The 16,039-nt window shown below is 40.6% G+C and overlaps 1 protein-coding gene across 6 annotated transcripts in view; it reads left to right on the plus strand.

Annotated features, from left to right (window-relative positions):
- The window catches only part of tmem231 (transmembrane protein 231), a 50,391-nt gene that overhangs the window by 15,732 nt on the left and 18,620 nt on the right, over positions 1-16,039 (plus strand). For 2 of the 6 annotated variants that reach the window (XR_013294505.1, XR_013294506.1), the window contains exons 6-9: positions 1,058-1,439; positions 1,608-1,732; positions 10,783-10,994; positions 15,763-15,843. Coding sequence is in view for 2 of the 6 variants with exons in the window: in XM_077568564.1 (XP_077424690.1) it covers positions 1,058-1,163; positions 6,125-6,287 (269 nt within the window). In the remaining 4 variants the exon portion in view is untranslated. Of the gene's footprint in view, positions 1-1,057; positions 1,440-1,607; positions 6,084-6,124; positions 7,228-10,782; positions 10,995-15,762; positions 15,844-16,039 lie in introns of those variants that run through there. The other 4 variants (XR_013294508.1, XR_013294507.1, XM_077568564.1 and 1 more) reach the window with 4 other exon arrangements.

The raw sequence follows: 16,039 nt of genomic DNA on the forward strand, positions 1-16,039 counted from the left end.
CCCACTCCTCCGAAGAATATCTATCGGACTCAGGGTACTCTTCGTCGTCGTCCGATTCAACGTCCTCATGTGGAGAAGTGCTCGGTCGTGCACGACGTTTTCCGGCGCTAGCACCGCTAGCCTCTGAGGCCTGAAAACGTGGTCGAAGCTGCCGCCGCGTCAACGCTGCAACTTCGGCATCAACCTCGTTGTCACCATCATCATCACCTTCGTCCGATTTAACGTCCTCGCGTGCAGAAGTGCTCGGTCGTGCACCACGTTTTCCGGCGCTAGCACCGCTAGCCTCTGAGGCCTTAGGACGTGATCAAAGCTGCCGCCGCGTCAACGCTGCAGCTTCGGCGTCAACCTCGTTGTCACCATCATCATCACCGTTGTCATAAACGTGCAATTTAGCACTGATTGATGCTTCTCCTTTTAGAAAAAAACGATCAAGCGTGAGCTGCTTCTTACCACCGGTCGCCATTTTTCCTTTCTCTTCCATTCTCATCTCCTCCTCGATGCTCTAGCTCCGCCTTGCCTTTTATACTACTGACGCCCACCCGATCTTGTCAAAAGAGAGTCATCGCAAATAGTCATTAGGCTCACTGGACCTGCTTGAAACTTTCACCACAGCTGGGCAAGGCTTTACTCCACCCGTTTCAAAAAAAAAAAAATGGGTGGACGTCTTTTAACGTCTTTGGCGCTCCTCCGTAGGTTTTTGCAGAACGAAAAAAAAATCACCCAATAATTATCAGATTTTAAAAGAGCTTATTTCCGCCAATTAAATTGGGGCCCTAAACCTAATACATTTTTTTGGGGGTAGATTTTATGTTTTTTAACAGTTTTATTTTATTGTAATTTGTTTTAACTTTTCCCTATAGCACTTTGAGATTTCTTTTGAAATGTAAAAAGTGCATTACAAATTAAATGTATTATTATTATTATTTTTAATACAAACATGTTATTTAAATAGGTGTTTAGACTTCTTATTTCCACTGTATATGCATTATATGAATTGAAAATTTAAACTGTTTCTTAAAGGTCGTTCTTTTGCTTGTAATTTAACTTTTTATTTCAGTGACCACAGTACTTTCCTGTTCCATGCCGGTGTGGACTACTGGACGAGCTGCTGGTTCTCCTTTCCAGCTTATTGCAGAAATTCACTACCCTATGGAGCTCATTAGATATCCTTTTTATAAATTCACTTGATCTACATTTTGAATGGTTCTTTAAGCAATAGGTTTAAATGAAATACGGTTCATTCAAATATTGAGTTGGATTTCTGTTGTATGTTTACCACTGATTAAAAAAATTTATAATTTTTTACAAGAGTGCAGTGGAACAAGTGTTCTACCCTTTTCAGTTTCTGATTATTTTTGTACATTTATTGAACTTTTATATTTTTCAGATCGTGTTTAGAGTGGGGAAGTCAAAGTCCCAACTTAAATCCAATTGAGATGGTGTGTTATGACCTTAAACGGGCACTATAATGATAGAAAAACAATCTAAGCTACATTATACCATACTCAATATGACTGGGCTAAAACAATTCTGCAGAGAGGAGTTGGTGAAAATAACACCTCAACAATGTGAAAGAATCATTATCATAACAAAACTCTTGTTTTCAGTTATTGCAGCCAAGGGTGCATTCAGAAACTCCCTGAATATTCCTTGGACAACGGTGAACGACATCAAACATGCAGACGGCAGCTAAACCAGTATCACATCTGCTCAAAACCTGAGATCATAACAGGTTATATGATGTAGATATGTTACAAAAAAAATCAAACCACCTTTATATCAAAACACAGCAATATCATTAAATAGATATTTGTGACACAAATAAAATTAGTTTGGTTAACGATTAAATGTTTATTTGCCACTTTTTATGTTGTGAAACGGCCCTAATTGACTTGTCCAGAAATCAGTGTAAGTAATTGGGTAATTAGCAGAGAATTGTAAATACATTTTGACTTCAATATTTGCTATTAATGAACTTGATGATCTATACACACAACTAATTATGCCATTTTTAGCATTTTAAAATAAATAAATATAAAATGTATTATTTCCACTGTGAAAATCTCCATTAAGTTTTTTTTTCGAGGGCCGGGTTAACAACCGCCATTGGTGCCCGTTGACCTACAGGGTGCCGGTAGAAACTGGACTTCTGTTGGTCGAAGGAGGAGAGGACGAAGGTGTGTTCATAGGAAGAAAGAGAAGAGGAACACCAAATGTCTAGGACTGAGAGTAGGGACTTTGAATGTTGGAACTATGACAGGAAAAAGTAGAGAGTTGGTTGACATGATGCAGAGGAGGAAGGTGGGCATACTGTGTGTTCAGGAGGAAAGGGAGCAAAGCTAGAAGTTTAGGAGCAGGGTTCAAATTGTTCTATAATGGTGTAGATAGGAAGAGAAATGGAGTAGGAGTTATCGTGAAGGAGGAGTTTGTTAGGAATGTCTTGGAGGTAAAAAGAGTGTCAGATAGTGATGAGCCTGCAGCTAGGAATCAAAGGTGTGATGATCAATGTTAGTGGGTATGCGCAACAGGTAGGATGTGAGCTGGAGGAGAAGGAGAACTTTTGGTTGGACCTTGATGAAATGATGCAGAATATCCCTGCAGTTGTTCAGGTGTTATTTTCACCAATCCTCTCTGGAGAATCTGCCCCAAGTGAGAGTGTTGTCATTGGTGCAGACTTCAATGGACATGTTCGTGCAGGAAATAGAGGTGATGAGGAGGTGATGGACAAGTTTGGTATCTAGGAGAGGAACGCAGAAGGACAGATGGTGGTTGACTTTGCAAAAAGAATGGAAATGGCTGTCGTGAATACTTTCTTCCAGAAGAGGCAGGAACATAGGGTGACTTTAACGAACACGCTGTCCGTTACGTCTAGTTTGTATGAAGCACAAACAAAGGGCTTACGATGACTTGTATACTAGGTTGGACAGTAAGGAGGGAGAGACTGATCTATACAGGTAGGCAAGGTAAAGAGACAGAGATGGGAAGGACGTGCAGCATGTTAGGGTAATAAAAGATAGGGATGGAAGTGTGTTGACAGATGCCAGTAGTGTGATAGGAAGATGGAAAGAGTACTTTGAAGAGTTGATGAATGGAGGAAAATGAGAGAGAATGAAGAGTAGAAGAGGTGACTGTTGTGGACCAGGAAGTAGCAAAGATTAGTAGGGATGAAGTGAGAATGGCATTGCAGAGGATGAAGTGTGGAAAGGCACTCGGTCCTGATGATATACCTGTGGAGGTATGGAAGTGTCTGAGAGGTTGCCGTAGAATTTCTGGCTGGGTGGTTCAACAGAATCTTAGATAGTGAGAAGATGCCTGAGGAATGGAGGAGAAGTGTACTGGTGCCCATTTTTTAAGAAAAAGGGAGACGTGCAGAGTTGTGGCAACGACAGAGGAATTAAGCTGATGAGCCACACAACAAAGCTATGGGAAAGAGTAGTTGACGCTAGACCAGACATGGGCAAACCGCGGCCCGCGGGCCAAATACGGCCCGTTATGCGTTTTAATCCGGCCCGCCGAACTTATCCAATAAGGCTAGAAAAAAAAAAATAATAATTTTTTTTTTGTTCAGCTCAGTGACCGAGTGGTTAGGGTGTCCGCCCTGAGACTGGGAGGTCGTGGGTTCAATTCCCGCTCCGGGTCATACCAAAGACTATAAAAATGGGACCCATTGCCGCTCTGCTTGACACTCAGCATTAAGGGTTGGAATTGGGAGGTTAGATCACCACATGATTCCCGAGCGCGGCGCTGCTGCTGCTCACCGCTCCCTCAGGGGATGGGTCAATTGCGGAGAACAAATTTCGCCCCACTTAGATGGGTGTGACAATCAGTGGCTCTTATCTTATCTTATCTTATTAATTTTATTTTGTCCCTGCAATGCTCGCGTTTCACCAATAGGTGGCACCAGTCGCGGCGCCCAAATTTTTATTGTGGGTGGGCCTGAGGAAAAATGGGTGGGCCAGAGAAAATATGCAAAAAAAAAAAATCCCTTCACGTCCTAATAGTGCTTTACCGCGGGCCTTCACGTCCATAATAGTGCTTTACCGCGGGTACCAAGGACAGTGATTAAGTTGCCGCTCTTAACACACACTTTTTATTGCGTTTATTTCGCTTCTTTAATTACGAGGGCGCAGAAAATAAAATCGCTGCCGCGGTCTCACGTAAAGTAAAGGACTGCTGTGAGTGACGGGTGCAGCTGGAGAACGCGCTCTCCAGCTGCAGCAGTACGAGCAGTGGATGACTGGTGTTGGGATCCACTTCCCTCAGACTCCTGTGCAGATTATGTTTTACACCAGAGTCACTGCTGTGTAACTTCTACACACCCGGAAAATATGATCACTGGGTTGGGGTCTCACTGATAAGCTCTTTTACGCACAGAAAGGGGACAGAAAGATACGCAGGGTACATTCATAACAACGTTTGCAATTTATTAAAATAAACGGGAGAATGGCAGTAAGCTTAACTCAAGATAACTGATTCAAAAAATATAATTCTTCCTGGATTTGGACATTTACAGCAGGAGACGGCACGGTTTTGTGTTGAACACAGCAATATTGTCCTGATAGTCCAGAGAATCGGTCAATTCTTTTTTGAAAGAAAGCAGGGACAAAGAGTTCAGTCTATCAGTCAACATTGTGGCACTGTTGCGTGTTTTGATCCTTTTGACAGCTGAAGATAGTCTTTCTACATGTTGTCATGGGTGAGGTGAGGAGCGCGCATGCAGGAGACTGTTGATATTGGTGAATACATCTCCGGGGCGTGCGTCGAGCACTTCTATGAGCATTTCCTCGGTGGCTTTTGGCTTCTTTTTGAGCTGCTGCACAAACACCGTGTGCTATGCGTCCCCCACGGCGATGGAAAAGTGGTCAGAGACGGATTGGATGTACGCGCTTTGTCCTCAGCGCGTGACAGGCAGCAGCGGCTATCATGCAGCCGCATGTGTCACACGTACTGTGGGCCCGGGTTAAAAAAGGGTGGGCCAATGGAAAAAAATTCTTTAACTTTACGCCTTGAATTGAAATCTATTAATAATAGATGCAGTCACCAGGTTTGACAGATCACAGTGTATGTGCTATTATAATCTATTTACATTTCTCCTCCCACTTTGCCAAATAGTGTGTAAATGCCGCATCTTGCATATTCATTGAGGCAAACGTACTACCTGGATTAGGGCTATTTTATAATAATCATAATAATAATAATACATTTCATTTAAAAACAGCACCTTTCAGAACACCCAAGGTCACTTTACAAAGCATAAAAACACAGAAAAAGTTGAGCTAAAACAATAAAAATGAAGCTATTGGAAAAGCTGTTTTAAATATGTGGATTTTGCACATTTGAAAAACGCAGTCCTAAGTGCACACTATAAGTAAATTGGGTTGTACATTTATCTGTGTGTTTTTACTGTGCCATGAGGTCCAAATGCTCCTGGTCTGGCCCATCTGTCAAAATTTCAAACCCATTGTGGCCCGCAAGTCAAAAAGTTTGCCCACCCCTGCGCTAGACTGAGGGCAGAGGTGAAAATTTGTGAGCAGCAGTATGGTTTCATGCCAAAAAAAAAAGAGTACTACAGATGCAGTATTTGCTTTGAGGATGTTGATAGAAAAGTACAGAGAAGGTCAGAAGGAGCTGCATCATGAATGAGTACATCAGAGGGGACAGCACATGTTAGAGGCCACATTGAGATGGTTTGGACATGTCCAGAGGAAAGATAGTGAGTATATTCGCAGAACAATGCTGAGTTTCCAGCCAGGTCTAGTCTAGAGGAAGAACAAAGAGGAGGTTTAGTTAAGGAGGACATGAAGGTAGTTGGTGTGAGAGCTGAAGATACTGAAGACAGGGTTAGATGGAGGCAACTGATTTGCTGGGGCGACCCCTGAAAGGAAAAACCGAAAGGAAAACAAGAAGAAGATTTAGGAACTGCGTTTTGTATTTTCTTGGCCTGTCATTAAGCACTATTAAAACTGCCTTGCATTTAACTGTGACAAATATGCAAAATAAATAGGAAAGGAGCAAATACTTTTTCACTGCACTATACTGTATATGTAGAATTCATTGATAATAAATGTTTGGCTTATTCTGTCCGGACTTGTACATATTTTTTTCTTTGACTGTTTGCCTTCACCTATTATCCTGGCTTCTGGGAAACCATCAAGTTTGCCTGGATCCAGTATGTCAGTGTTCTCCTGATCTTTCTATGGGTCTTTGAACGTATCCAGAAGTTTGTTTTCCAGAATCAAGTCTTAACCACTGTACCCATAGCTATTGGAAAACCTCACCAGCTCTGATAATATGTGCAATTTCTCAAATTAATGAAATTAATACGTAGGGAGCAAGCACAGCTCTTGCTTCACAGTACGGGCTGAATAATGACTTATATCTGCAAAATTCTCCCCCCTTCCCGTTCATTTTAAAGGATATCTATTCCCAAAATTTCTAAAGAGTATCCTCCGAAGGCAAAATACACCATAACATAAAATAAAAACAAATATGATCAGTGTTGTAAGTTACCTTGTGAATGAATGAAAACAAAACAAACACTCTTTACATAAATGATAAATAAGAGGGGTAAGTAGTAGGACGGCTTACACTTTTTCAGCGAGGGGTGGACAGCTCCCTCACACCTTGAAAAAGTAACTTAGTTACTCTACTGATTACTTAATTTTAAAACTAAGTTAAAATACAAGTTACTTTAATAGTTACATTGAACAGATACCGACAACCTTGCTTAGCATAACAATGACACTTGTTTTTTCCACTTAATTAGAAGTACATCTTCAATTGTGTCATTCAAAGGTGCATTGTGGAGTTTGACATTTTTTACTTGTGACTGCCACCTCTGGCCTAAAGCGTAACTGCAGCCTCTGTCAAGCTCGTGCAAAGCGCCAAATAGTGACTGTATTTCCAGTTTGAAAACACAAATCTCCCTATTTTCTCCCTTGCTGTTTATGGGCATGGGAGTTGTCAATGCACTGAAAACGATGATGTCACTCTCTCGATTGGGAATGTAAATTTGAGTACTCCCACAATGCATTTCACTATGTTCAAGCTGTAAATATCAGCATTTCTCTTTCTTATGTGTTCTATAATGTATAGTTATATTTGTTTAGTGACTTTAGGGAGTAGTACAGTGTGAGGAACAGGTGTCCTCCTGTATTTTATTATCCATGAACTATTAGTTTCTTAATAAAATATGTGTGTGAAGGACACACTCTGGCTTGAGAAGTACGATATTGAGTGGTGTTTTAAATTCTTTCTCACTGCTGCATCCCACTGGCGGCTAACTGCAACTGTTTTGCAAGGTGCCACTATTGGAAGTACTACTGTATATAGGATTCTACGTATATAAATTTTTTTAACCTAATTCTGGTTACTTAATTCTGCCTGTTAGCGAGAGCCACCACATCGTGGTAACTTACATTGATGTTTCTGCATTTGGCAATTTATTATTATATTATATTATTAGTATGGGATTTTTTTTAATATGTTTTAGGTGAACTAATGATTACACACACACTTGCACGCACACACACGCACGTACACATACTCACCCACATACAAAAAAAAAATTATATATATATATATATATATATATATAAAATAAATAAAAATAAAGGAGAGCAATGATGACATGTCAAATCGAATGAACAATACTGAGCTCTCCAGAAAAAAAAAGGAAGTACTATTGTTACAGAGATGTCCCGTACGCGTTAGATCAAGGGTGTCAAACTCACTTTTGTCGCGGTGGCCACATCATAGTTATGGTTTCATTCAGACGACTATTATAACTGTGAACCCAAATAAATGTATGATCGCCTCATTACATAAACACAACAAATTGATGAATAACCACAGTAGTTTTGAAATCAGAGGCCAGTAAAAACGTACTTATTTTAAAAGGAGGTGTTTTGACAAAAAAATGCTTGCAGTTTCTCAAAGTTGTTAAAAGTGAAGACAATTTGCGATTTTGTTATTTTTCATAAGAAATATTAAGTTGATGCATATAATTTGCTTAGTTAGACCAGATAAAATGATGGGGGCCCCTGGCCTTGCACTTCTGAGTCATCATATAATATTTTCTTTCTGCGGGGGTGGCATGGCTCAGTGGTAAGAGTGGTTGTCTTGTAACACTGAGGTTGTGTGTTAGATCCCAGGCCTATACTTCATTTCTATAGCGCTTTTCTACATTACAAGGCCCTCAAAGTGCTTTACATTTGGCTACTCATTCACCTACTGATGACACAGCATCAGGAGCAACTGTAAAAGTATCCTAAAGCCAAGATACTGAGACCCCAGTACCTTGCTACTTGATGCTGCATCATCAGTAGGTGAATGAGTAGTCAAAAAGTAAAGCACTTTGAGGGCCTTTTAAAGTGAATGAGACATGAGAAAAAGTCACCCTAAAAGCATTTTTTAAAGAGTACAAGTACAAATAATGTGATTTCAATGATTACTTTGGTAAAAACACGATGACAAGGGCTTGTAAAAATTAGATATTTTCGTGAATTTCCAAAACATGGCGGCTCACTGGCGACGCCCCCTTTTTCTGAGCCTGGACACGCGTGATGTCAGCGGGCCACACATGGGCAGGTATAGTTGGCAAAAACAACACGTGGACATGGCGGAGTACGACACAGATAGTGAGGTGCTTTCTGACTCGACATCAAGTGTAGAGTAGAAATTTGACAATGCCGACGACGAGCAGTCTTCAGACGAAGACATTTCAGTCCTGGAATGTATCCACCTGTATCGGTTTGAGCCGTATCTAGATGAAGGTGCTGGTGTGACTTCGGACTCTGAAGGTGGCCGTGACCTCTGCCGAGGGAGAGGACAACTTTGGCAGACTCAAGAACACAGAATGGTAAATCTTGCTCTTTATTTTAAAATGGAAAGTATGGACGAACAATGGTGTTTATATTTTCCTACGGGTGAAATAGCAAATGCTTTGTGGCCAAAATGTAGATGGTTTAGGCCAGGGGTGGGCAAACTTTTTGACTTGCGTTTGAAATTTTGACAGATGGGCCGGACCAGGAGCATTTGGACCTCATGGCACAGTAAAAACACACAGATAAATGTACAACCCAATTTACTTATAGTGTGCACTTAGGACTGCATTTTTCAAATGTGCAAAATCCACATATTTAAAACAGCTTTTCCAATAGCTTCATTTTTATTGTTTTAGCTCAACTTTTGCTGTGTTTTTATGCTTTGTAAAGTGACCTTGGGTGTTCTGAAAGGTGCTGTTTTTAAATGAAATGTATTATTATCATTATTATAAAATAGCCCTAATCCAGGTAGTACGTTTGCCTCAATGAATATGCAAGATGCGGCATTTACACACTATTTGGCAAAGTGGGAGGGGAAATATAAATAGATTATAATAGCACATACACTGTGATCTGTCAAACCTGGTGACTGCATCTATTATTAATAGATTTCAATTCAAGGCGTAAAGTTAAAGAATTTTTTTCCATTGGCCCACCCTTTTTTAACCCGGGCCCACAGTACGTGTGACACATGCGGCTGCATGATAGCCGCTGCTGCCTGTCACGCGCTGAGGACAAAGCACGTACATCCAATCCGTCTCTGACCACTTTTCCATCGCCGTGGGGGACGCATAGCACACGGTGTTTGTGCAGCAGCTCAAAAAGAATCCAAAAGCCACCGAGGAAATGCTCATAGAAGTGCTCGACGCACGCCCCGGAGATGTATTCACCAATATCAACAGTGCTCCTCACCTCACCCATGACAACATGTAGAAAGACTATCTTCAGCTGTCAAAAGGATCAAAACACGCAACAGTGCCACAATGTTGACTGATAGACTGAACTCTTTGTCCCTGCTTTCTTTCAAAAAAGAATTGACCGATTCTCTAGACTATCAGGACATTATTGCTGTGTTCAACACAAAACCGTGCCGTCTCCTGCTGTAAATGTCCAAATCCAGGAAGAATTATATTTTTTGAATCAGTTATCTTGAGTTAAGCTTACTGCCATTCTCCCGTTTATTTTAATAAATTGCAAACGTTGTTATGAATGTACCCTGCGTATCTTTCTGTCCCCTTTCTGTGCGTAAACGAGCTTATCAGTGAGACCCCGACCCAGTGATCATATTTTCCGGGTGTGTAGAAGTTATATAGTCTAGTATAGTCTTTGGTATGACCCGGCCGGGAATTGAACCCAGGACCTCCCAGTCTCAGGGCGGACACTAACCACTCGGTCACTGAGCTGAACAAAAAAAAATAAAAAATTCTAGCCTTATTAGATAAGTTCGGCGGGCCGGATTGAAACGCATAACGGGCCGTATTTGGCCTGCGGGCCGGGTTTTGCCCATGTCTGGTTTAGGCCATCCATCCATTTTCTTAACCGATTATCCTCACATCCGGTACACTCAAATGATTATTTATACATGATTGTTATTCATGCTTTACTTGTTACAGTTAAAAGCTCATTTATATTGGTAGTAGCAAAATAGAACTTATTCTCCATTTTAAAATGGAAACCATGGACTAAATGCTGCTTACTCACCTTTGTAAAAAGTGAAGCCACCGTTGCCCCTTTTACATTGCAACATGCTCTGTGAGACTCGAATTACATTAATTAATGGATAAAGCATACAACATGGATTTAAAAAAAATTAAATGACTTCATACCCATCAGTTGCATGACACATTTTTTTCTCCTGAAATGTTTGTAATAGATAATGCAAGTATTTATCAAATAATGAACAAATTATTTGTAAATGTTATAAATGGCAAAAAAAAAAGTTGACTGTGCTTTTCAGGTGTTCCTGTGATAACTGTGTAGCAATGGCAACAGTGATGGAGAGCATTTGCTGTCACGAACAGCAGAAGGTCAAGCCCAAGTTGTCGGAGTCCCAGCAGCAGATCCAGTGTATCACCCATCACTTGGCGTTTGAAGCGGTGTGCTTCAATGTGGAAGTCCTGCAGCCCGCTTATTTTACTTACCAGCAACACATCCGAGACGATTTTGGAAGTAAGTATGATTACTGGTTTTGCATTTTAAAATAAGATGAATAATTTAATATGGATTTTTCTTTCTTTCTTTATTTTTTTTAATTTTTTAATTTTTTTTTCTTTTTCTGGAGAGCTCAGTATTGTTCATTCGGTAATTTTACCGATTTGACATGTCATCATCATTGCTCTCCTTTATTTATATGTATATATATATATATATATATATATATATATATATTATTTATTTTTATTATTATTTTTTATTTATTTATTTTTGTATGTGGGTGAATATGTGTAAGTGCGTGCGTGCGTGCATTCATTAGTTCACCTAAAACCTATAAAAAAAATAAAAAATCCCATACAGTTTCCCTAAACCGAACACTTCCAGTCAGAGTCGTGAGGCCGTCAGGAAACCCGAGAAAGGACCAAAGAAAAGAAAGGAAAGTGAAATCCAGCACCGACCAGACACCACCCAGCAGGCCACCAACCAGAGTCCTTCACCAACCCCAGAGACATCTAAATTTCAACAAATCAGGGAGACCTCAAAAGACCAAAGGAGAGACTGAGGAAGGAAAGAGGAAGGAAGGACAGACGAAGCGGATTGAGATCCACAGACACCAGCCTCCACCGAGTCAATGACCTGAGGAAGATTGTGTCTGAGTTTCGATAGATGCTGGTGTGGTGGATCTGGCGTGCATGAAAATCTCCACCAAAGAGGGGAGCCGTCGACCCCCGCCAGGACAGAGCAAGCGCAACACCTCAGGGCCCCCCAGGCCGCGGCAGCGCCAAAGGACGACCCCCGGGCCCCGCAGGGGCCACCAGCCGGAGAGCAAACCCAGGAGCAGGAGCACCCCCCACCCCAACGCGGCCCGCGCCCCCAACCCAACGCAGTAGGACGGGGCACTGCAGGCCCGCCAGGAACCCCACCGGCCCACAGCCCCCGCTCCCCCCGCCCCCCATCTACCCCCGCCATCCACCCCAACCCAACCCCAGCCGCCCCCAGGCCCCCAAACCCCCAGACACCCTCCCACCCCCAGCAACCCCCCTGGCATGCAGTGAATCCGAATATTAACCCTTAGTGCCCATTGGAGGTGAATCTGCTCGATCCTGTTGGCAGCAACTGGTTTCCTGACTATAAAAACACAACCATCAGTTACAAATTGCAAAATACAGAAACATCAATGTAAGTTATCACGATGTGGTGGCTCTCGCTAACAGGCAGAATTAAGGAACCAGAATTAGGTTAAAATATTCTATATACGTAGACCATGTTTCTATACATTTTGATATTTGGTTTTTATTTGAGGCAGATATTTTTTCCATTAAAATGTGATTTATGAGGAGGTTAGACCATTGGTCGATATTCAGAGTTAGTTTATTTTTCCAGTTAACAAGGATTGTTTTTTTTTGCGATAGTAAGGGCTACAAGTGTAGATTGAAATTGTTTATGTGGTAAGTCAGTTGTTGTTAGGTCGCCTAGCAAACACAAGTTTGGAGATAAAGGTATCCTACAGTCCAAGATAGCGGAAAGTTTTTCTAAGATTTTAGTCCAGAAAAACATAACCGGAGTACATAACCATAAAGCATGAAAATAAGTGTCTGTAGTGTTTTGTAAACACTGGAGACAAATGTCGGAGTCTGAGAGTCCCATTTTCTTCATTGAGTAATGTATGTTCTATGAATAATTTTATATTGGATAAGTTGTAAATTTGTGTGTTTTGTCATTTTAAATGCGTTTTCACAAACTTGAATCCAAAAGTCAGATTCCGGAGCTATAGACAAGTCTGTCTCCCATTTTGAGATGGGTAAAGACATTTTATCAGTATATGAAAGTAACTTATATATTTTTGAAAGTTTTTGTTGTTGTTGTCGGAGTAACATATATTTTTGTTGTTGTCGGTAAAAGCTTTGTAATATCTTTAGCTAAAACAGGTGGTTGGAGCGTACCCCTAAGTGTTGGAATTTGTTTCTTTATCATATTTTTTAACTTTTTGGAGCAAGGATGTATATGATATAAACATATTATCTGAGAAGAGATGGTGGAGGTGTGTAATTCCTTTCTGCTCCCACACACCTAAATAAAACGATTGCTTGTTAAGTTGAAAGTCGGGGTTATGCCATAGGGGAGAGAGCCCACAGGGCTCCACTTGGGCTTTTGCAATTTCTAGTGCCTTCCACCAGGCAGTCAGGGTGGCGGAAATCATTGGGTTTTTAAAACAATTATGTCGCTTAATCGATGTAATAAAGAGTAAATCTAGAAGTCTGAGGTTATTACAATCCTTCTGTTCTAGTTCCAGCCAACAGTTAGTATCTATGTTGGGTTGTGCCCATAAAATGATATATTGTAGCTGGTTTGCTATATAGTAGTACATAAAGTTTGGTGCCTCTAGACCACCTTTGGATTTACTTTTCTAAAGAGTAGATAGACTAATCTTTGCTTTTTTTTTTTATTCCAGTGAAATTTTGTAATGGCTGAGTCCAACAACTGGAACCAGTTAGCCGTAGGTTTAAATGGAATCATTGAGGAAAAAATAGTTTATTTTGGGTAAAACTTTCATTTTAATGGTGGCTGTTTGTCCTATTAGAGAAATAGGAAGATTATTCCAGCGCTCCAAGTCACTATAAATGTTATCCAGAAGTGGAGAAAAGTTTAAATGAAGTAAATCAGTTAATTTAGGTGAAATTTTTATGCCTAAGTATTTTAAATTACCTACAGGAAATGAGTAGTGTTGGTCCTGGTTTGCAGGCTTCCATGAATTTTCTGTAATAGGTGGAAGTGTTGATTTTGTCCAGTTAATAGAATATTCTGATAACTGTGAGAAATTAATTAAGTTAAATACTTCCCCTTATTCGAAATAACAGGCTTTTCTAAATAAATTAAAATATCATCGGCATATAGATTAATTTTATGTTCTGTTACCCCAGAGTGAATTCCTTGAATCCTTCTTTCCTGGCGTAAGGCTAATGCAAGCGGCTTAGTAAATATTGCAAATAATAAAGGGGACAGTGGGCATCCCTGTCTTGTGCCTCTCTGTAGAGTAAAACTCTTGAGATATAATCCCATTAGTAGTAACTGTAGCTTTAGGAGAATCATATAATACTGACACCCAGTGAATAAATGACTTCTCAAAGCCAAATTTATTTAAAACAGCAAAGAGGAAGGACCAGTTAACTTTGTCGAAAGCTTTTTCTGCATCCAATGATATAATAACTGCCTTTTTATCATGCCGCTGTGACATGCTAATAAGGTTAAATAGTCTCCCAATATTATTAGTAGAGTGACGATCTTTAACTCTTTCACTGCCAGACGTTTTCAGAAACGGGATGTCGCCAGTGCCAGCCGATTTAAGCATTTTGACTAATCTTTCAAGGTCCACAGAAAATGTTGTCTTTGGACTATGGAAACACACATACTACCAAATGAAAGATTGAACTCTCATCTTTCATCAGAAAAGTTTGTTTCTACCTTATTCCGTTCTTCAGTAATCAACAATAGAAAATGGTTAGTTTCACTGAAATGCTCTGTTTTGAAACAAAAAACGGAGAAAAAGAGCTTTTTGTGAAACAATGTTATTTCATGCACTCTAGTCAATTGTACACTTCTTTTTGTCCATGAATGATGCCACAAACACCTAAATAGTGCTTTACTTCTGTAATACACCACCACCAACAATGAAAAAGTGTTTTTAGTTTGCAAAATACGTTTATTTCCATTCAACAGTGTAACAATTTGACAAAACAATTTCGCAAACTATTTACAAATGTGTGCAACTGTGGTACTATTTACAATTATGTGGATGTTTCAAATACAGTTTTTTCTTTTTGTAACGCTCTCCTGCGTGCAAGGAGAGGGAGCAGGGTTTGCACAACAGATTACTTTCACTTTCCATTGTCCGTTTCGCGTGCAGACGGCCTTTTTTTCCGGGGAATAGCAAGTAGCAGACTGTACACACTCCTCCGATGAATATGCATTGGACTCAGGGCACTCTTCGTCGTCCGATTGAACGTCGCGCTGAGCGTGCTCGGTTGTGCTCCGCGTTTTCCGGTGTTGGCATCGCTTGCCCGTGAACCTTTTATGACGTCATCATAGCTGCCGCGTCAACGCTTCCAACGCTTCCAACTTCGCCGTCAACCTCGGAGTTACCATCATCATCATCGATGATGATCATCGTCGTCATCAATGTGCTCTTTATAGCGTTGGTCGATGCTTTTCGTCTTTGAAAAAAACGGCTCGACCGTGAGCTGCTTGCAAACCGGTCGCCATTATGGCTTCTTCAGCCAATGTCCCCTCAACACTCTAGCCCCGCCTCACGTCTTCTGCTGACGCCTACCCAATCTTGTCAAAAGAGAGTCATTGCTGCCATCTAGGGGCCACAAATAGTCATTAGGCTCACTAGACCTGCTTGAAACTTTCAACACAGCTGGGGAAGGCTTTCCTCCACCCGTTTCAAAAAAAAAAAAATAATAATTGTATGACGTCTTTTAACGTCATTGGCGGCCCTCCGTAGGTTTTTACTTGATGTCTTTTAACGTCAGTGGCAGTGAAAGAGTTAAATGAAAATGTATATATGTATCATCAGGGAAAGGATGTGTATGCAATGTTTTGCTATGTGGTGGCAACATGGCCCCATTGTCAGGATCGCTTCCATCTTCCTGTAAATATGGCTTATTTTTATTTGGGTGTGTAATGTTTAGAATCATATAAAATATACAAAATCAAAGGTTTAAATGTCTTTTGTAATTATCTATTTCAAATAACTGACTGCAATACTGTGGTTTGTGTATAGATCACAGTGGATAAAGAAGAGGAGGCTAAAAAGCGCAGACAAATGCTGGAACTTCCGAACAAGGCAGTTATTGAGATTGAGGTGAATTTACTGTCTTGCATACTAGCCTACTGTCATACTGCTACCGACTGTCTATGTAATAAACCAGGCTTCCCCATTCAAGGTCCTTGAGGGCCGGGGTACTGCAGGTTTTAGATTTTTACATCCTCCAACACACCTGATTCTAAAGATTAGGATCATTAACAGGCTTCTGCAGAGCTTGCTGATGAGCTGATTA

Source organism: Vanacampus margaritifer, chromosome 6 (assembly GCF_051991255.1).
Source record: "Vanacampus margaritifer isolate UIUO_Vmar chromosome 6, RoL_Vmar_1.0, whole genome shotgun sequence".
Lineage (NCBI taxonomy): Eukaryota > Metazoa > Chordata > Actinopteri > Syngnathiformes > Syngnathidae > Vanacampus > Vanacampus margaritifer.